Genomic DNA, 22,118 nt, shown 5'->3' with positions numbered 1-22,118 from the left:
GTGTATTCTGAATATATGCATCCTGCAAGGGATAGGGTATTTGCTTACTATAAACATTAAATGTAAAGCTTTTTGAATATCGACAATGAACCTTAATATTTTTTAATTTGTTCAACGCAGCAGATAATGTGTTTTGAATAATAAATGCGATTAAATTATTTTTTATCCTAATTTTTCCGAACCGCTTTTACGGGCATTAGAAGAGGTAAAAGTCAGTTTCTTAGTTGGTGAACAGGGGGAATGTGAAGGCGTTACTGGGTACTGCAATGGATTTTTGAAACCTGGAAATAAATACAAGTAAGAATTTTAACAATAAAAACCTTCTACATTGATAACAAATCTTTTCTTTTTTTATTTAAATGTTTGTGTGGATTTTGTAGAGTGCGATTTGCAGTCTGTACTAGAGGAGGGTGTCTGGAATCCGAATTTTCATCACCACTGGAAACAAGTTAGTTGTGTCCTACAAACAAAATACAGTCCATAGTCTTTTGACTATAGTTAAATGCAAAATATAATTTCATTCAATTGCAATTAAATGTTAATTAATACATTATGATGGTTTAAATTTTTCAAATACATTATGATGATTGTACTGAAAATGAAGTAGTGTTTGTACACATCGTCACATGTAGGTTTTAACCAAAATAGTGTATGCACTAAATCACCTGGTCCCTGGATCATTAAACATTTTAAGCTGTTCAAAGCCAACATCTGAATTGTTTTTGTACAAAAAATAAGCTTGATTAGCTCGCACTTTGTTAATTTTAAACAATTGTAAGGTTTAATTCAATGTTACTATTTAAATTTTTGAAACTCCTTCTGTAGAGCCTAACCTTGTCCCTGCTATTGCTGGTTCCGTATCTGGTGTCGTGATGGCTCTGGTGGTAGTTATTGCAGTTATCCTGTATTTGAAACGTAGAAGGAAAGGGTATGCCTTGATATTTAAACGTAGAGTAAAATGTATTGAAGTAATTTAAAGAACATATGAAAATCAAAAAGCTTTCCTGTGCATCATAGGTTTTCACATAGAACCCGATAGACATGGTAGTTGATGCAAGGTCCGATTAACTATTACCGTTTAATCCCTGTTACTCCCCCCCCCCCCCCTCCCCGAGCGCTCAGAAAATTGCAAAAAAGGGCTCAGTTATTTGGGGTATTTTCTTTCTAATATTTAATGTCATATTTCAACTTCAAATAATGTAACTTTTGAATAAAAATAAATTCAAAGAACCACTAAAATAATGTCCAACTTTACTTTACGTGAAGATAATCCACCCAAATTATGCTAAATGATTCATTTTCCACCCAGAAATTGGATAATATACAAGCTTCATTTTCACCTTCTTCAAATTTTGGCAGACTTTTGATACGATTCTTGATAATTTAATCACTGTGTAGGGGCCCTTATTTCCTTACAATTAAAAGCCCTAGAGGGGCGCTTATAAGGACAGGGGCGTTTAATAGGGATTATAAGGTATCTGAAATCTACAATTCTTCACTAAATAAATTTCACTTGTGAAAAGCAGACAAAAAAAACAGTGCGTTATATAAGCCCCTATGATAAAAAAAAAGCACTATCATAAGACATATGACAATAAAACAAGCAGAGTAAAATTAAAACAATTAAAAAATAATTGCACTTTTCGTTTAATGTTTCTATCGGTTATAATAGGAATTATAGGTATATTCAGTTAAAGCTCAAAATAAATATATCGCGAAAGATCACATTTTAAATAATGTAATCATTTTGTATTATGATTGTATAGTAATGATTGATGTCTGGTGCAGTGTTTAGAGCGTTGGCCCTAGAGTCGTTAGGTAATAAGGACGTCTGCAAAACGTGAAGTGATTTTTAACTGTTCGAACGGTGTGCTACAGGGGTTGTATTACATTACAAATACTGCACTAGGCATGTTTATTACGAGGGTTGTCCAAAAAGTTCGTGGACAATGACGTTTTTGTTAAAATAAATGGTTCTGTATAAATGTAATGTTTATCAAAATATTTCTCATGAAAAACCAAGTCAGAAAGATTTAATTTTTATTGATGGAACTTTATTTTTTGTAAAAATCATGGTCAGATAGTGCGCACGGACCAGTCTGACGTTACGCTAATTTCATTATAACCTCAAACATTTGGATTTGGAATTTTTTAGTACATGTTCTTGGACACACATATATTCTTTATTATCTCACACTGCAAATTGCTAGCAATAATCTTGAAGTATAGATTATAATTTGTTTAATTTTTAAAATTCAAAACAATACACAATAATTTACAAGCGTCATCAATATAAACAATTCGTATACACAGGCTGCACAGTCCAGTCTCATGTTGCGCTAGATTTATAACAATGCCATGAATAGAAGTATTCATTTTCATCAAATAACATGCATTTTCAAATCCTTGTAGTGTCTCCGAATTTGCACGGGCACCGTTGAAAAATCGTATATATTATACCAATCTCAAATCAATAAACAAAATATATTCTAATAACTTTGAATTGTTTGAACAGATATTTTGTCTCTGACGTCGTTTCAACCGTATTGATACATAATTTTTTGATCAGACGATGTCGCGTTCGGACGGCCGACGTGGCTTTTTCTGTCGAGTTTTGACACATATTTGTTAGGCTTCTTATTTAGTATTTTCACTGTCTATATAGTAACACATACTTAAGATATCAAAAAATGATTATAGCCTCTTTATTTGTGTTACATATAATTTTATTAAGCTTTGACTTGTTTTATATAAAAAAAAATAATTCTTTCAATCCAAACACTTTATTTCAAACTTTATGGCATTTTAACTTTGTTCCGTGCGCACTATCTGTGATATTGAAAAACCTCGATTTTCACAAAAATATAACATTTCATCAATTAAAATGAAATCTATCTGACTTGGTTTTTCATGAGAAATAATTTGATATACAAAAAATATATACAGAACCATTTTTTTAACAAAAACGACATTGTCCACGAACTTTTTTGGACAACCCTCGTATATATTTATAAATAGTATTTGTTAAATATATTTACAACAATCAGGCCATTCAAGGACGAAGGAAGAGATCAGGCGAAAGGGAATGATAACGAAACGTTTTCAACGGAACTTGAAACCAAAAATGCGGCAAAACCAAGGTAACAATTAATTCCAATATTAAGTTTCGTTTTGCTTTAATTTTTGTCAGTGTTAACATTAATCTAGTAGTAATGCGTTGGGGTCGTAAGACATAGGTTTGATTCTTGTCCAACTGCATTACATGTGACTGTTTCTTCGATAAGGAATTTCTCTTTTGGACTACATTTAGATCCTTATACCGAGTTCAGGGTAAGCATCGGGAAAAAAGAAAAATTATTTTTTTCAATCAAAACGTAAAAAGAAAACTTTCATTTCCTTCAATGTATACGAAATCGTTCGAAATTTATTGTTATCAACCGTTCCAATGGTATTTTAAAATAATTGTGAAAAAAAAACAAACAAGTACTCAGAATAATTGGTACTTTTACTGTTCCAGACCAGTGAAAAATGCAGAGTTTGCTGAACACGTGCAAAGAATGCATGCAGACAGTAACTTGATGTTTTCCAATGAATACAAGGTAACACTTTAATTTCTGTAAGGTTTTCTTTTCTTTCTCAAGTATTTTTGACGACTTTCAGTTTGTAAACGATACAGAATCACGAATATAAGATATTGTTAATCCGAATTTAAAGACAGATGATACAAACAATTAATTGTAAGTCAGTGTTGTCAAGATTATAGTGTTTTTTTCAATGCCGAAATAAATCTGACTAAAACAGATAAATTAAATCTGTTTCACCATTTATTACTATGTTTTGAATATTCCCATTGATATTTTGATTTTAGCTGTTAAAAGAAACGTGTCCAGCTCACACAACAAAAGCTGCAGAAGTACAGGTCAACAGAATTAAAAACAGATATACCAACATTCTGGCATGTATGTTTCATGTGTAACATGATCAGAAAAAGTTTCTTTTAGTTCAGATTCCTAGAAATGCTACTATGAAATTTGCAAAGTACTATTAAGCCTGTGATAAATCGTTTTTTATTGATCGATTTTAATCTTTCTTATATTTGTGTAAAAGCATAATCTATCAATACCATTTAAAGCGTTGAAATTGGCTTGCGTAGTAAACAGGTAATTGTGCGTCTTTTGCTTCATGTATAAAATGTATAAAATGCAACGTTATGATATTAACTTTTCTGATTTAGCTTTCATTTTCTTTTCTTTTTAAGTTGATCATAGTCGTGTAAAATTGCTTCCTACAGAGGACGATGAGGGTTCTGACTATATTAATGCAAACTATATTCCAGTAAGTATTACTGAATAAGTCATTTATTTCTCTGTATAAGTCATTTATATGGGGAAAAACTGTTTTGAAATGTATATTACACTATAATTAACATTTTAACTTGATTTCTCTGACACCCGCCTTCATATTAGTCTACTAGAACTTAAGTTTGTTGATTTGAGATAAGCCTTGCTCTCTTTATTCAAAAATTTAATATGAAATATGAATATAACAAAGATAGATCAAACTAAAATGTCCACTGAAGTAACCAGGCACTGAGAAAACATGAAAGTATAAAGACATCATATATGGAATCAGGTGCCAAGGAGGGGTAATTTTACAAAAATACGTCTTTTGTTGTGACTTTCATTTTGAAATTTGGACGACATTTTATCAATTAACAATGTTTATTTCCATTCCTATTTTAATTCCTATCTGATTCAATATATCCATTTAAAATCGATATAAACGTCACCATGTTGTCTGATAAATCTGTTCCATATTTCGATATTTTACTTTAAAAAAATTCTTTGCAAATTATCAACAAAACGCAATGATTTTCACTTCATAAACTTCATTTATTAGTGTAATAATAAAGCATTTTCACTTACAAATGGGCTTAAAACAAGGCTAATAAGTTGAAAATGCAACATTTGATATCAGTCTCCGTTAAATCATCATTTAACAAATTATCTTGTCGATACAATGATCTTTACAGCAAATAGAATCTATTGTTAAGCTAAAGTTGACTGTCATTTTTCATACAAACTGTTAGGCCGTTATAGTTTCACACTGAATTGTCTATTTTCTGTTTTGCCTTATCAAGACAAGGAGTACAAGGCGGGTTTTACCTGTCAACAGGGGCTGCTTATTTCTCCATTCCACCTGATCCCATCTCTTCTGTTTCAGAGATCCGTTTGTGCTCTGCTCTAAAATTTTATTCATATGATTTCGCATTTAAAAAGAGATCATAAACATTAATAAATTTTCTTAAATGATTCAACATTGCAACAACAACAAAAATAAAAAAGTAGGGATTTTTAAATAAAAATTTAAGAAATACTTTTAAATAAAACTATATACACAAAATGTCGAATCAGCTTGAAATCTCGTGCTGATATCAATTAAACAATGATCAAGGCTAATATGTGGTATGAAATTTAATATGTAATATTCTCTATGTAAAATTTTTTTCCAGGGATATAGTTCGCAAAGAGAATATATTGCAACGCAAGGCCCACTTCCTTTCACTCGCGATGATTTTTGGAGAATGATATGGGAACAGAATGTTAGCATTATCGTCATGCTAACTCAGCTTGTTGAGAGAGGAAGGGTATGCAAAAATGATAGACTTTTATTCTCCTGAAATATGTTTTGTAAGGAAGCTGGTACATATATAACATACGTCTCCGATATACGTATGTCTACCTTAAATTGTTTCAAATTGAATATTTCATTTTATTTTATTTCTTTTCAATGTTCAATTAAAAATAAAAACTTAAAAATCATTCAATTATTATGCATATTGATTTTTATTAAATTAATTTTCAAAAGAACAGATTTTCTTGCGGAGGTTTATAGCTTCATTTCTTCATAAATTAATTTTTTTAATTCATCGGGATGTTTTGAGGCAATTGTGTTTCCTTTATAAAGGTGTTGAATAAATATTCTCATTATATTTCTATATTTAAAAAAAATACAAAGAAGACATATATGTCGACGAACCAAAAACTGAATTTTAATTAGGATGAAATATAAATATATTGTTGCCTTCCTTTGTGTTCATGTTCGAAGGGATCTACTTTAAATTGAATTAATGATCACGGTTTTGGAATATGTAGATGTTATTGATTTTAAAAACATAAAAATCATTTTATTTTTTAACTCCACAGAGAAAATGTGATATATACTGGCCAGAGGCTACGCGAGAACCAGTTTATTATGGTGACCTTGTAGTAGAAATTGAATCCGAATCAACGCTTCCAGATTACGTCCTTCGAGTAATGTCTGTTAAACTGGTACGTTTTAACTTTTGGAATATTTGAAATCACAAGATTTTACCAAAATCAACTGCATAAGAACTTACGACTTTTCAACTTTATACACAACCATTCCCCATGATAAATACCGAAAAAGTGAAGGCTCTTTGACATCATTGACACCTGCTTTTTCAATAAAAATTAAACTCGAAAATTCTTTACTTACCTTTTTATATGGATCATTTCCAAAATTATTTTGTAAAACACAGTCTGTTTTATACACAAAAGTACCCTGGAAGTTGACATCCAAAGAATGCTTGAGTTTCTGATTGACAATATCTTTCTGGTTTTTCGTGACCAGGTCTTCCAATAATCTATTTGAATTCCCATTGGGACCAATTACACCCCGTTATTAGCAGTCTAAGACCTTTTTGTATTCATGTGAAGCAGAATTTATCCAAAATCTTATACGTGAAAAGAAGAAAAACACTTGCTATGGCCTGCAACTCGACATTTACATATATCGACGACGTATTGTCAATTATTAATTTATAATTTCTAATGTCAATACGATATATCCCGATGAACTTGAGATAAAAGAAAGATACTTCTGAGTCTGACAAATCTGTTTCCTATTTGGATATTTTACTTGAAAATGATGTTAATGGTAATCTAGCAACCAAACTCTATGATAAACGTAATGACAATCTTTTAAATCGTCAACTTCCCTTACTTATGTAGCAATATACATTCATCACCTGCGCACAGAGATTATCTCTTAGTTGATTCTATAAATTGAGATAAATTATTGACAAACAAGTTGAGGAAACAAGAATATCGGCAGTCTCGTTTAAATTTCATTTCATTAGTTCTCTGGTCGATACAATGACCTTATCAACAAATACAGTTTATCATTGAATCAAATGTTGACTGACGTTTTTCTTACTAATTGTTAGGCCATTTTTTAGACACTGAACTTACAACGAATTTTTCCATTATTTTCTGATTATGACACAGAGAACACGGTGGGTGTGACGGTTGCCAGGGGATGCTAACTCCTCCATGGCACCTGATTCCACCTTGATATTTTGGGGGGTCCATGTTTGCTCTACTCCTATTTTGTATTTATTTATTTAATGGAAATTTGAATTTGAATACTGTTTGTTATTTCCAAATATTTCATCTACCTTAAAAATCAACTCGATATCTGCAAGCGTATATAAAAAAGTATGGAAAATCAAGAGAAACAGACTCACAGACAGAGGAACAGCTAGACGTACGGACGAACAAATGTAGAAGAAACCTTTAGCCCCCTCCAGTTTCATTGGTAGCGACTTATTATATAATTTTTTATCATTGAAAGCTGCTTACATTTATATAAGATAGATAATTATTAATTTTCAAATGAAGGGTAACCGTACAAGAAAGGTTAAACAACTACATTACCTAAAATGGCCAGATATGGGATGTCCAGAAACAACTTGGTTGCTCTTGAACTTTGTTGGGGCTACACGTCTGTACTTGCCCCATAATGACCCTGGTCCCATTGTAGTCCATTGCAGGTAGTGTACTACAATGTACTTGATACTCGGTTGAAATTAGTCCGTATGGGTGTATTCAGCTTGAGCATGGTTGATCTCCATTGCAATTTCCATTATCAATGCATTTTCCTTTTTTCATTTGAACTGAATTCACTTTAGCCAATTGCTCATTTTGAACCAAAGTCGGTTCCCTTTTGTATGCATGTCTGCTTTCTTGCTTATTTAGGTTCATTCGTCCAATTCAAATTAAATACTGAATTGATGTGAATGGGGTAAATTTCATTTTCCTCAATAAAAGGTTTTTAACAATATTAATGAGGGGAGCATCTAGAGGAAGAAGAGTTTGCAGGCTCTGTCGCTGTCACTGTCTGTGTCTTCGGTCAATATCAATTGCCATGAGTCCTTATAACCACATAGCGACCTACACTGAAGTCCATAATTGTATATTATTAATTAGTATGTGATAAATATTTCTGTTGCTTACTTATTGATAAATAAAGGGTTTGTGTACACAATATACCTGACGGCACAAAAGCCATTTCAGTTTCAGGGGCCGTGAAGTAGATTTAACCTTAAAAGGTACTTGTAATAATAAACACATTTTTTCACATTCTTCCATTTGAAAATCCTGTTCTTTGATATTGTCGAGTTGATGTGTGCTGTATTTTACTCTGTATGTGGTAAACTTAATAGAACATACCTTTTTCCAATCACACCCTGTACCACCCCAAGACCGGGCCAGATAAACGATTTGATTTGGAAATGGATACTAGTACATGTATATGTTTTATTTTCTGTACGTATATTTAATGTCAGATCGTTTCTGATTAATCAAAAGATATCAGGATACAGTTAGTATCCGAAATATACACAAGGTTCAATACTTCGGGTGTACCACTAGATATTTTTTAAATCAAAAAGAAAGGTAGCACATGTGAATGGTGTGGCTGTTAAACTTTCTTCAATCCCCTCCCTCTCTTTTTATGTTGTCCTCATATATTCAATTTTAACATGCATGTGATAATTATATGCTGTACATGTATGTTTATGGTAGGCATCGCAAGCATTTTAATTATTGTCACTTAACGCTGAAAGAATGTTTGCATGAATAAATTGTATATTGGTATTTTAAAGGGTGATAGCAGAAAAACAATCAAACAATTCTGCTATTTAGCATGGCCTGACATGGGTATTCCTGAAACATCTGAAACCATGCTTAAATTCACAAAAGAGGTTAGAAGTCATCTACCTCCTCCTACAACTAATAGAGGACCTCTAGTTGTACACTGCAGGTAAATCGTGTATACTTTTCAGAACTCAAACTTCTTGCACGAAGACGTTGCAATAACATTTTTGGAGGATGATTAGCACGTTATTCTTGCAATGCTTAAGTTACAATATTGAATAAGATATAAATTATATTTTGAAATAAACTATATATAAATGCCTATGTTATCTCTCATAAATATCTGCTTATGAAAGGCATGCTGAATTTTCATCGAGTTTTTGAGTCTTGTTATTTTGAATTATTATATAATTCGGAGATCTGTATTTTGATGTCACGATGATTCTTGGATATATTTTCTTTTAATTACAAACTTTTAATAAAAGATATGTATAAACAACAGTGTAGGAATTTTAAAAATAAATTAAAAAATGAAAGAGTTGACAAAATATCTTTAAATTGCCAATAGATATATAATATTTTCTTTTGAATACTAGAACACCTGTATGTATTTTTTAATTTAGTGCTGGAGTTGGGCGTACCGGTACATTTATTGCTGTTGATTTTTTGATGCAACACGTCAGCTCCAGTGACGTCATCGACATTTACGACTATGTTATGAAAATGCGTAACAATCGACCAAATATGGTTCAAACAGAGGTAACGACTATAAAACAATTTATTTAAATATTGAAAACATATTGTTGGATGTCTTCGGTCCTATAACACACCTGGCCGTGCCGACAAATTGAATACCGCGCGTTAGCGCGGTATGATAGTTTGTCGACACGGCCAGGTGTGTTATAGGACCGAAGACATCCAGCAATATGAATTCAATGCTTATATTTACATTCTCTTATTTTCCTTCTTCATAATTGCTTATACCGTTCATCTTAAATATGATTTTAGCGCCCTTCAAAACTGCCGTGGTTAATAGATGTAAGAGCTGTTTGTGATGTCAAATGACGTTAAATGACGTTGCAAAATTAAATAACGCAAACAAACTTTGCGAGGAAAAAAGTGACAAATTAATTCTTAACGCACATAACGTTAAATGTTACGTTAATTTTTCAGGGTTATCATTTTTCATTAAATTGAAATGAAACGTTTTACATTTTAGTGTCCCTAGAGTATTGAAAATGCTTATAGTTCCTGCTGTGAATTCAAACGCGCGGTGACAAGGTTTCGCGTGTGTTATAGAAATTTGAACATCGTTGATTTCTAATGGACTTCATAAGGAAAATTACACTGAATGTAAATATACTCCATTGGATGGTGTTTAATCCTTTTCCATAAAAGCATTTTAATATTAAACATTATTTAATCAGACAGTATCTAGACATACTTCTATATTTCTGTGAAAATGTAAATCAAATTTTATTCGAGTGCGAGGAAACTGAGGGTTTTTTTTTTTAAAAAAGCATCTTGAATAACTTCGCCTCGAACCAGTTATGCTATTCCGCATATACGCACGTATTATTCTTTTTCTGGAAATAAGTAGTCGCCGGTTTGCAAAAAATTGGCATTCATTAGTGTTGAATGAAACCTCTAGAAGGGACTAAAGCAAAAACCATAGAAATTTGAAAAGTTAAAATATATTGCATAAAAACAAATCTCAAAATTATTTATCAAGATATTTGAGTAAAGATATCCAACTATTTAACATTGGTTTTGTTGAGAAGAAATGCATTTGCATAATCGTAGTGTCATTATGTAGAAGTAATTGCACGTAATGTAGAAGTATTATTATTGAAGTTAGTACTAGTGCGTTATTAATCTTGAAGGACCAGTACGTTTTCATCCATGACTGCATCAGAGACTACATCAACAGGAGTGACGAGGACAGTGACGATGAAAATGGAGAGGGTCAAGAGGATCAGGAAAATCGTAAGTCTGAACAGAGACTATTTCAATGTTTTGGGGGTTGATAGTGTGATTTTAGATCTTGTGTGCTTTGATCCGTTGTCTTGAAATTTATAGCAAGAACAATCATTTTCTCATAAGAACATAAATCTTTTACTCTTTCATATAAACAATTATCATCAACAATCTATGTATCGATTTAAAATTGTTTTCGTAAAGTCGACGTCAGATTGAAGTGTTTTGGTCAGCATAATAAATGTACGGATTATACGCATGTGCAATCTTGGTCTTTCAACTAAAACAATTGAGAAATGACTGCCTGACTTATTGGGTATATGTCAGAATATTTTCGACAATTGTAGTATGTGTTAATTTTCCCATGTGCACAACTGTCTTTTATGTCCATGGCATACTAAATAATAGAGAATTTTTGGCGGCGCCAGCGTACCGGTTAAAGGTTTAGAGCAGGTCCATAAAATCTTAGGGAATGATATAAACCCTACCTAAAACAACTGCATGGGTGATGCAACTAAGAATGAACACTTCATTTATTTTTGTTGAGTGTTTGAAAAATATTAAAACTACTACGAGGGTCATTCAAAAAGTTCGTAGGCTTTTGTCCAAACTTTTTTTTATTTAACGTCATATCATATCCAAATTTGGTTCACATATTTTAACAAAAAATTCGAATAATTTGAGTTAAAAAATGGAATATATCTTCATATTTTTAAAAATTATCAAAGATTTAGAACATCGAAAATGGGATCACGGAGCAACGTCAAAATTGAGTAATTAACTTATTTTCACTTTATAGTATCTATAGCAATACCTCTAATAAATGGAGCTGAAACAAAATAAAATTTACATTTTTAAATAAAGTCTTCCTGTACTAGTATTATTTAAGATGCTATCAGGTAACGTTTAAAAGATACCGGTATCAGTTTCTAAATACATATGGACTTGATTAAAAAGACAAAAAACATGACGTTAAATGACGTCACGGAGCAGCGAGTAGCAATAAAATTTTGCTTTGCATTCGGAAAACTTCTTTAACAAACTTAAAAAAAATCTGCATAAACCAGAATATGTATGAAAAATAAGCTGTGTATTTATTTAAAATGGAAAATACAATTTTTGAGTGGTAGCGAGTTTGAATCAGACGATGGATGGTCTGCAAAGAAACAGGTTATAGTTTAAAATCTTGTCAAAATAGTTAGGAACGTCATTAAACATGATGTGCCTTTCACAGTTGCAGAACTAATAGAGTTAAGCGGTAAAGAATTTGAAAAAACAAGCTAATTCAGAGAATTCGTGTCCCCCGCTTAGGGAAAAAGTCGGCTCCCCCTGACTGAATTTGTAGAATTATTAAAAGTATACATGTATACTGAAGGAAATAAAATACATGTATGTCAATATGCATATAAAGATTTGATTGCTTATTCTTTATTATGTGTATAGAAGATTTTTTTATATGGAATATTTATCACACTGTAATGTTGATTTTATAACCTCATAAATTTTTCATTACAAATGCTGAATACTATCATTTAGTAAAAAAAAAAGTATTTAAAAAAAAAAGAAAAAAAAAGACAAGTTCGACCGAGATTCGATCCCGGGACCTCTCACATTCGAAGCGAGAGACATAACCACTAGACCACGGAGTCGCTTTACACGGAGGGAAGTATATGCAGAACTAAAGTCACATACATGTATATATTCATGTTTTCATGTTCGGTATTCTCAAAATTTTACACAATCCATGGTGTTTGATTTATTTAGCCTTTATTAAACAGTGCTAATAGATGTAATAAGAACATAAAGTCCGCCGAGAACCTGTTTTATACGCAATAACTCTCCTCATGCCCCTGCGCTAAAAATAGCGACATGTAATACTATAAATACTAATAAAACAAACGGGGCGGGGCACTTTGAGAGGGGCGAGAGACGTCCTAGGGAGTTTTGGTATAAAATTACATTGCATAAGCTCAAAATCTTCTTGAAATATCGCCCGGAAATGATAGTGTTACACACAGACAGAATGTATAAATTTACGACCTTGAACTTTGACCTTTTGACCTCAAAATCAATAGGGGTCTTCTTTAGGCCACAGGGAGTTAGTATGTAAAAATTCATTGCAATAGCTCAAATGGTTCTAGAGATATCGTGTGGAAACGAAAGTGTTTTAACAGAGAGAATTTGCTTATTTATGACCTTGACCTTTGACCTTTTGACCTCAAAATCAATAGGGGTCTTCTTTAGTCCATAGGGAGTTGCTATGCTAAATTTCATTGCAAAAGCTCAAATGGTTCTCGGGATATCGTGTGGAAACGAAAGCGTTACAGACAGACAGAAAGACGGACGGACGGACGGACAGACGGACGGACGGACGGACGGACGGACGGACGGACAAACCCAAATTAATATCCCCCACTTTTCAAGCGGGGGACAAAAAATGACAATCAAGTTCAAGCTATTGGCACATTTTTAGCAAACTATGTATCAAGTGTTATGGATAAATTTTTATGAAAGGAAAAGACGCTACAAACCGTGTATAATATTAAAAGGCATCTAGTAAATTTGAGACGTTGTTTTTGACGTTACAATGTTTGTTTAATGAGCTCCGTAGTAACAATACACGTTGCTTTAAAAATGACTAGCATGGATTCCTTTTAATCTAATGGAATGAAACTTCACACTTAGAAAAAATAAATCTTTGTGTTTACGAAAATGTGTTATCTATAATATTGTAATAATAATATGACGATGAGGAACATTGTCTACGTATTTTTTTAATGACCCTCGTATTTATAAGTGAAATACGGTGTAATTATATATTTAACCTCAAGTGGTTAAATCCCAGTAATTACAAGTTATTTTGCCGATTTAGAACTACATATGTAATTACCGGGGAGGTTACTTTTAATTGTAAGCTTTATATCAATTGGCATTATCTTTTCTTTATTTTCAGCTATATATGCGAATATGTAGGGAAAATCATCATACGTTGTGCTACACCGGTGTGAATGAGGAGTATATAAACAAAAACTATTTTATGAACGAATTTTATATTTTGTAAAAGATAATTCTCATTTTGATTTTATTGTGCATATTTTATTTTAGAAATAGCTACATATATTTTCTATCATATATGAGCATTAATGAAAGTACTTTTTTCAAAAGATTCCATTCTTTACATATGCATTTTGTCTTAATAATCTATGCTTTTTGATTGATTTTATTTTATTTATTAATTTGTACATTCATTAAATGTTGTAATTACCAATGATCAAAAACTGTGTAATATTGAACGATACCAACAAAATTTTATGCGTTAGTATACATACATGTATGTACTTGTTAGTGAAAATTTCTATCTTTTATTTTTTTTTTCTAAGTGCAGTATCTAGTGCTCCATCATAAATATGTATTAATTTTTCAATTCTACAATTATTGTATCTATAGCTTTAGATTTATAGAATTTATTTTGTCTTTACAACGTACTTTTTCGTGTACTGATGTTGAAAACATGAAAAGAATCAGCAACATATTGTATTATTGTCATGCATAATATACTTGTTTTGTCAAATACATATGATTTCTTTCGCATGCTTTGAAACGTAGGATTTAAGTTAATGGGAAATTATAATTTTCTAGAAGATAGCACGGTAAATATAGGGAGTTGAGAATATTTCATTGAAGTGAAATTCGATGAGTTTATTATTTCGATTCAAATTTAAAACAAGCAAAGTCATTATTTCTACAAAATTATTAAAATGTTAATCCTTTTGTATTAAATTTGAAAAGAAACAAGAAAAAAAAATTATTAAGCTTCGTAAATCCATTCAACAGATTATCTCAATAGTCACTGTGGGAAAGCGGCTGACCGTAGTATATACTACGGTCATCAAAACATGTCGGCCGAGGTCACCGGTTAGAATTTTTCAGTCAAGATTTTAAACATTTTCTAGGTTATTTGTGTTAATTCTTGCCAAATTTAAATGTAACCTTATGAGAACTTGCTAATGGTTATTATAACTTACTTGAATTTAAAGAAATATAGCTGTAGTACGACCTCAAAGTTTTTGACAATGATGACCGTAACAAAATATTAAGATGACCGTAATATAGATTTTCCCAATGAAGTAGGATGACCGTAATATATATAAAATTATAAGTTAATGTGTTCTCTTTTGAGCTAAGCATAGTTTCACAGTCGATAAACTAGGTTTATCGCTTGTAAACTATAGTTTATGGACTTTAAACTATAGTTAACAGCGTTATAATCTATATTTTACATCTGTTAACCATAATTAACGCGATTATCTATGTTTCACAACCGTAACTCTTCTTAACACTGAAAACAATCATTTGGGATTCAAAAACATTGATCATCTGAACAATACAGTTTCATGATTTGTAAACTATGGTTTACAATTCTTAACTATAGTTAACGATCTGATACAGTTTCACGATTTGTGAAACTATGATTAACAACTCTTAACTATAGTTTACGATTGTAAATTATAGTTTACAAACATGAATCTATGTTTATCAACAAAATCTCATATAAACGCTTTATTAAAGACAGATAAACTCAATTAGATTACCATTCGTAAACAACTGTTAACAAGTCAACAACCGTTAAATATCGTTTTACAGATGAAAACTATAGGTCCAGGTTTGTAAACTATAGTTTACAGTCGAAAAACTTAGTTTATCGACTGTGAAACTGCGTTTGGCTCATTTTTGTGAAATTGAGGTGCCACACACTTAACAAAACGTCCAAGTGTTCACTTTGATAAATGTATTTATTTTAAAACTATTTTATAGAATGGTATGATATTTTCAAATTATTACAACAAATGAGTCTTCTCAACAACTGTAGAAAGAAAATAAATATCACCGATGAAAACCAATTTTGTACTTTGCGGCACGTGTTTTATATAATATGGATCCTTTTAATTGTGATCATTAATTATCAAATTTAAAAAACTGGTCCCACTAAAAACCACAAAACATTGGCAAAATGACCATTGAGAAAGAAGTCCTTGGAATGTTAATATCTTTACCATCATTGCACCAGTTTCACTCAATTTTATATTGGTGCTTAATTGTGTCGTCCCGAACGAAGTCGGGGACGACATCTTGCGATAGTACGCATGTTTTTGTTGTCCGGGCTGTTTCTCGAACATGGCTGGGACAATCTTCCTGTAACTTTTCTCATAGGACGATCACTGGTTGTAGTTGTGCCAGGTGGTCATTCAGTTTCAAAATGGCTTCCATTGCCTTGGAAATCTACAAAAAGCGACGAATTTTGTCTGCAAGTGTTCTCTGTGGTCCCTTGAACATTCGTCATGAAACTTTTTCATTTTAGTGATTAGTAATTGTAGTTGTGCGATTCGCATTCAAAATTCTCAAATAATCGATTATTGCCATGGAAACTAGAGGAAGGTGAAAATTCTTTAACTTTGACCTTTAAATCAAAGTACTGAAAGGACTGATACGAATTGATGGTTGTCCAAGCTTAGCTGATAGGAATTGTTTTTGTGATACAAAAAATGATATTCTTGTCCAAAATTATCAATAGTTGCCATGGAAATAGAGGAACAGTTCGGGGCGACATACGCTATTGCTAGCAATAGTAGACTCTCTAGTTGTACTTGTGATTGTATATGGTATTACTTTTAAAAATTAACAAACAGTATCAAAACCCATTTAAGCACATTTTCTTTATGTTGTACGAAAAAATTCAGCAAACGTAATTTGGAAACTGGTAAAACTATAGATAAATCTATTCAGTTTCCTATATACTTATCTGAACTTAAAGGCTTAGCCCCCCCTACTTTTTTTCCAAATATATACTTAGTATAGACATTGAACCTCGTTTAGCCCCCCCCCCCCCCACTTTCCACAGACACCTCGCCGTATAGGTTAAAGATGGGTAACCCATATAGGTTAAAGATGGGATAAGTTTTGTTGATTGGAAAAAAAATTAGGTACAAAAGTTCGACCTCCCCCTCCCCACGAAATAGGTTTTTCGCCTTTTGGGAAATGGTCATCTTTTTTTTTTTTTTTTTTGCTTGTCAGGGTTTTTTTTTTGATGGTAAAAAAAAATTAATTACATTCAGCCCCCCACCCCCACTTTCAAATTGCTTCCGACGCAGCAGCAATGTGAGATTGGACACAGAAAGCAGTGAAATTTACGGGGTTCTTTCTGATGTTATCAGGAAAATGGAAGAAATTGGTCGTTTGGAAGACTTTTGTGCATTAATGAAAAACATCAAAACATGGCAATAATGCACTCCACTTGTTGCTTGATATCCGCCAGTTTTATAAACAAAGGACGGTTTATAACATGAAATATAATGATGAGTTGCTATCATTTGGTAACGGTTGCAAACCTGTTTGAAGGGCGAGGTTTGTCTTTTTTTTCAGAGTAGGACTAGGACTTACAAAGTAGTGATGGTCGCAACATTAATAGTATTCCTGAAGAATGCAAAATAAACTAGATAGTCGCAATAATAAATAATTATTTTGATATAAATTATGTTTATAAAAATACAGAAAAAAATAAAATAAGGTAAATTGCAATTGTTACTTTTTTTTCAAGATTTTTTCATAAATACTTTGTTTAAACATTCTAAATCAACCGTGGCTTCTCTTATCAATAAGTATTAAATCAATCATATTTAAAACTTTACAGTTCTTTTTTATGACCTCCAATCTGAATAGTATAAGATCTTGTATAATGTAATCTGTATTGAACATCTAGTACTGATATTGAATAAGATATTTTCGTCTCAATTGATTTTGTACATATACTACGGTCATCTCTATGATTATATTACGGTCGTCATCTGTGTGGTTATTACGGTCATCATAGTCAAAAACTTTGAGGTTGTACTACAGCTTTATTTCTTTAAATTCAAGTAAGTTATAATAACCAATAGCAAGTTTTCATTAGTGTACATTTAAAGGCAAGAATTAACACAGATAGTCTGGCAAATGTTTAAAATCTTGACTGAAAAATTCTAACCGGTGACATCGGCCGACATGTTTTGATGACCGTAATATATACTACGGTCAGCCGCTTTCCTACAGTGAATAGTTAACTTTCCTTGTTATTTCTGCCAGTCAGTGCGCATTGTTCTTTGCAGCTCTTTTCGTTTCATTCTATCATTTATTATATCGTCGTTGGTAATTATATTTTCCTTCCCTTTTCGCATTCTATTTGATTGGTATTATATGTTTAATAAAAAGCACAAAATGAATTTAAATTGATTCGTTGAACAAAAATACATTTAATTAAGTTTAAAACTCTTATATTATATCATATAACCAATTAATATATTTGAATTATATAATTATTGAAAACCAATTCGATCGTCTTTTTTTTTTAATATTTAGGGCAAAACTTTCGTCTTTTTTTTCTTTTTCTTTTTTTTTTTCTAAATATGTGATGATGCCATTATGATTCCTTTTCTTTATTTTTCCACTTGGAATGCAAATAAAATTACTACTTTATAAGATTTGTCTGTGCAATTTTGAAATTTGATAAGACAGAGATATGCAAAAAGTAATCATTTTAATTTTTTCATTATTTTTCAGCTACAAGTCATATCTCATTTGTAAATATATCTAACATATTTTTGTACTTCAATCAGCAAATTAAATTATGTATAACATTTATTTTGTTTTGCTTGTATCTAATATCAATACAAGATGATGTATTGCACTTTCCTTACTTATGCAGCAATATACCTTCATCACCTGCATACAGAGTTTTATGTATCTCAGTTGATTCGATACGCAAGAGCATGCTTAATTTGAACAATTTCTAAAACGAAGTTGATGAAACAAGAATATCAGCAGTCCCGTTTAAAGTCATCATTTGTAAGTTCTATGGTCAATACAATGACCTTGTCAGTAAATACAACTTATGATTAAGTCATATGGTGACCGACGTTTTTCATACTAATTGTTAGTCCATAATTTATACACTGAATTGACGACGGATTTTTCCAATATTTTCCAATCATGACAAGGAGCACACGGCGGGTGTAACGGGTCGTCAGGGGATGCTCCCTCTTCCATGGCTCCTGATTCCACTTCTGATGTCTTGGAGGTCTGTGTTTGCTCTGCTCCTGTTTTGTATTTTTTATGGACTTTTGATCTTGTATATTCTTCGTTATCGCATGTGTTTCATTGCACCCTATATTACCATGTCTGTTTGATATTTTTCTTTCAATCAAACACCATTTTAATCATAAATCTTTCTCCATCAACACTGTACAGTTGTAAAATGCTGATCTAATACTGCTCCTAGATTTATTTCCTAAATTTACTTCTGATGAATAAAAAACTTTTGTAAGCTTTATTGAAAAAGTACCATTTCTTCCCGCGGTATTGTAAGTTTATTACAGTTGTTAAATGGCACAAATTTCTCGTTATTTCCCCTTGATGAAAAGGAACGCATGGCGACGTAACCTGTCGGCAAGGAATGCTCACTCCTCGATGACACCTGATTCAACTTCTGGTGATTTAAATGTCCGTGTGTGTTCTGCTCCTGAATGGACATTTTATAGCTTGAATACCGTTCGTTATCTCCATATACATGTATTTCATATTGATAGTAAAAAGTATAAGATGCTTGAGTTTCTGATTAACAATATATTTTTGGTTTTGGAGATCAAATCCTCCAACAATATGAAGCAGAATTCGTTCAAATACCTCTACATGAAAAGAAATATATGGCCTTCAATTCAGCATTGAGATAAACATCGACGACATCTATAAGCAAAATCCATTTTCATTCATACGTCGATTCGACATTTCCCTTCGAATTCAAAATAAAAGAGTCTGGCATATCTGATTCATATTTTTCAAAGAAAAATATGCTAATGGCAAAAGATAACAACAAAACTATAGGATAAAAGTGATGACTTCAACTTCTTCTGTTGTCAACTTTCCTTTTTATGTTGCAACATATCATTAGATCACCTTCACATGAAGTTTAGGTCACCCGGTTGATTCAACACGCATGAACATGACTTCAATACATGTAGGAACAATTTCTGGAACGAGGCAAGCTTCTGACAAATAAGTTGATTACCAAAGATAGAATTTAAAGTAAATATTTCGTAAATTCTGTGGTCGATACAATGACCTTCCCAGTAAATACATTTCAATCATTATAAGACGAATGTTGACATTTTTCATATAAATTGTTATGCCATTATTTTTACACTGAATGTCTACCGTTTGTTCCGTTAACTCGAACATGACAGGGAGCATGTGGCGGATCGAATGGGGGTACCTACACCTCTGTGGCATCTGATCCCATCTGACTCTGATGTTTTTAGTGACTTTTTACATATACTTGGTTGAGCAGCTCCTATATTTTTTTGTTTCAATGGAAAATCGAAAGACTGACAGCATTTATTAGTTTTGTCAGATATATTTATTATTTTTTACAGTAGAAGGAAAAAGCTCTCTCTCTCTCTCTCTCTCTCTCTCTCTCTCTCTCTCTCTCTCTCTCTCTCTCTCCTACAATAAACAATACACAACCCTACTTTTCTTTACAATCCACGTGGGACTCGCCTCATTAGCAAACTGTACGATAAGACTGTCTTACATACAATACAAACTTACCTTTCTCTCTTATACACATGGAAGATTTTTGTTGAAGCATCCTCTGTCCTTCAAATCTTTACCATTAAAATAATCTTCAATTTAAATTTACATGTATTTGTTTTCAAAAAAATATTTTTGATTCCTTTCTATTATCTACAATATTACATATTTTGTTCATAACTTTGTAAGGAATGTTTTTTGAAATAAGTTGCAAATACCTGCAGTAAAGTCCGCGAAGAGTTAGTAGTAAGAGACCATTTCGAACTTTTTTTTCATTTTTTTTTAATACAGAATAAAGTTAATTGATAAAATTATCGAACATTTTTCTAAAAATTAATTCAAAATATAAAATTCGGTTGGACTTACGATTCTCTTTCTTCAAGTCTGTATTAATTAATTGTTAGTGTTGTAGTCCACAATGAATTGAAGACATTCTCAAATTCAAACTTATTGCATTATTTTTCGAATTATGATACTCATTATGAGAAATAAGAGTTGTTATTCTTGTATTATAGATAAATATTTATTGAAACCAATTTGGGGGCCATATATCAAGAAAATCATAATTGATGGGAGTAAACATGTCGACATCAAAGAAAAATAATAAAAAGCAGAAGAAACTAAGTTAGAGGTTAAGATGATTATAGTAGAAAGGGATTATCTGTAATAAATATACATTTGGATGTAGCTGATAAATTTAACGCACAAAGAAAGATTTATATCATGTATATTTTGTATAAAAGGACTGACATTATTTCTCTTTTTACATTCATTTGGTTCTTTTAACATTATATAATGCACTATTTCTTGTTTTAAAAAAATATTGTTTAAAAATTACATACCTTGACAAACAATACATCATTCTCTTTAGACATAATCTATAGAGTTTCCCCCTCTGTGTTATCTATTAAAAAAAATATTATTAGCAGTATATTTTAAGAAAAATTCATGTCTATCACGTTTATTAAATGGACTTATTCAATGAGTGGATCACATCTTCCACTAGAAATTCATGTCATACATTCTACAAATTCTTTTATTTCTATAGAATCGTCGGTTTGCTGTACGTCCTATCTAGATACATTTTTATTGGATCATCCACTTTCAATTCTGAGATTAAGTGCACTTTTTAAAATTTACATATAATTTGTCTTTGTAGAAAACTTTAAAAATAAAAAGTTTAGAAAATGAAATAGAAAAAAAAAATAATAGTTTACCCAACAGACGACCTAATTCTCTTTTCATAAAGCATTCTATGAAATCCTTTTTGTGTAAAAAAACGAAATGATGGGTTCTGTGAGGAAAGGGTTACTTTAGAGTTAACTATCTAAATACTCGTACTGAATTGACACAGTGACTAAAGAGAAAATCTGGTGTGTAAATTGTGTTGTTGACGATAAGAAAAATATTCAATATTTATTTTTGGTCGTTTTGAAAGCTTTAAATGTTTTTAATTTGGGTATGAAGAGGCAGTGATTTTTCCGTAATGTAGAAAGATAATCTACAAATATGTTGTCTTTTTAAGAACTTGTGACGTTCCTTGCACGTTGTCTTGTATAACTG

General features: G+C 31.5%; 1 protein-coding gene across 3 annotated transcripts in view; it reads left to right on the top strand.

Annotated features, from left to right (window-relative positions):
- Positions 1 to 14,760, top strand: part of LOC134251197 (phosphatidylinositol phosphatase PTPRQ-like) — a 38,429-nt gene extending 23,669 nt beyond the window's left edge. For 2 of the 3 annotated variants that reach the window (XM_062733582.1, XM_062733580.1), the window contains exons 17-29: positions 201 to 297; positions 381 to 448; positions 826 to 928; positions 3,048 to 3,140; positions 3,518 to 3,599; positions 3,869 to 3,959; positions 4,259 to 4,335; positions 5,513 to 5,647; positions 6,207 to 6,332; positions 8,969 to 9,126; positions 9,584 to 9,719; positions 10,844 to 10,946; positions 13,891 to 14,760. In XM_062733582.1, coding sequence (XP_062589566.1) covers positions 201 to 297; positions 381 to 448; positions 826 to 928; positions 3,048 to 3,140; positions 3,518 to 3,599; positions 3,869 to 3,959; positions 4,259 to 4,335; positions 5,513 to 5,647; positions 6,207 to 6,332; positions 8,969 to 9,126; positions 9,584 to 9,719; positions 10,844 to 10,946; positions 13,891 to 13,910 — 1,289 coding nt within the window. In that variant the 3' untranslated portion in view covers positions 13,911 to 14,760. Of the gene's footprint in view, positions 1 to 200; positions 298 to 380; positions 449 to 825; positions 929 to 3,047; positions 3,141 to 3,517; positions 3,600 to 3,868; positions 3,960 to 4,258; positions 4,336 to 5,512; positions 5,648 to 6,206; positions 6,333 to 7,703; positions 7,856 to 8,968; positions 9,127 to 9,583; positions 9,720 to 10,843; positions 10,947 to 13,890 lie in introns of all 3 variants that reach the window. The other variant, XM_062733581.1, reaches the window with a different exon arrangement.
- The last annotated feature ends 7,358 nt before the right edge of the window (positions 14,761 to 22,118 follow it).

The sequence above is a fragment of the Saccostrea cucullata genome, unplaced genomic scaffold, assembly GCF_032062105.1.
Source record: "Saccostrea cucullata isolate Sc308-1 unplaced genomic scaffold, CSIRO_AGI_Scuc_v1 ctg1742, whole genome shotgun sequence".
Classification (NCBI taxonomy): Eukaryota; Metazoa; Mollusca; class Bivalvia; order Ostreida; family Ostreidae; genus Saccostrea; species Saccostrea cuccullata.
The sequence above is the reverse complement of the archived record's forward strand: the minus strand, read 5'-3'. Positions and strand labels throughout refer to the sequence as shown.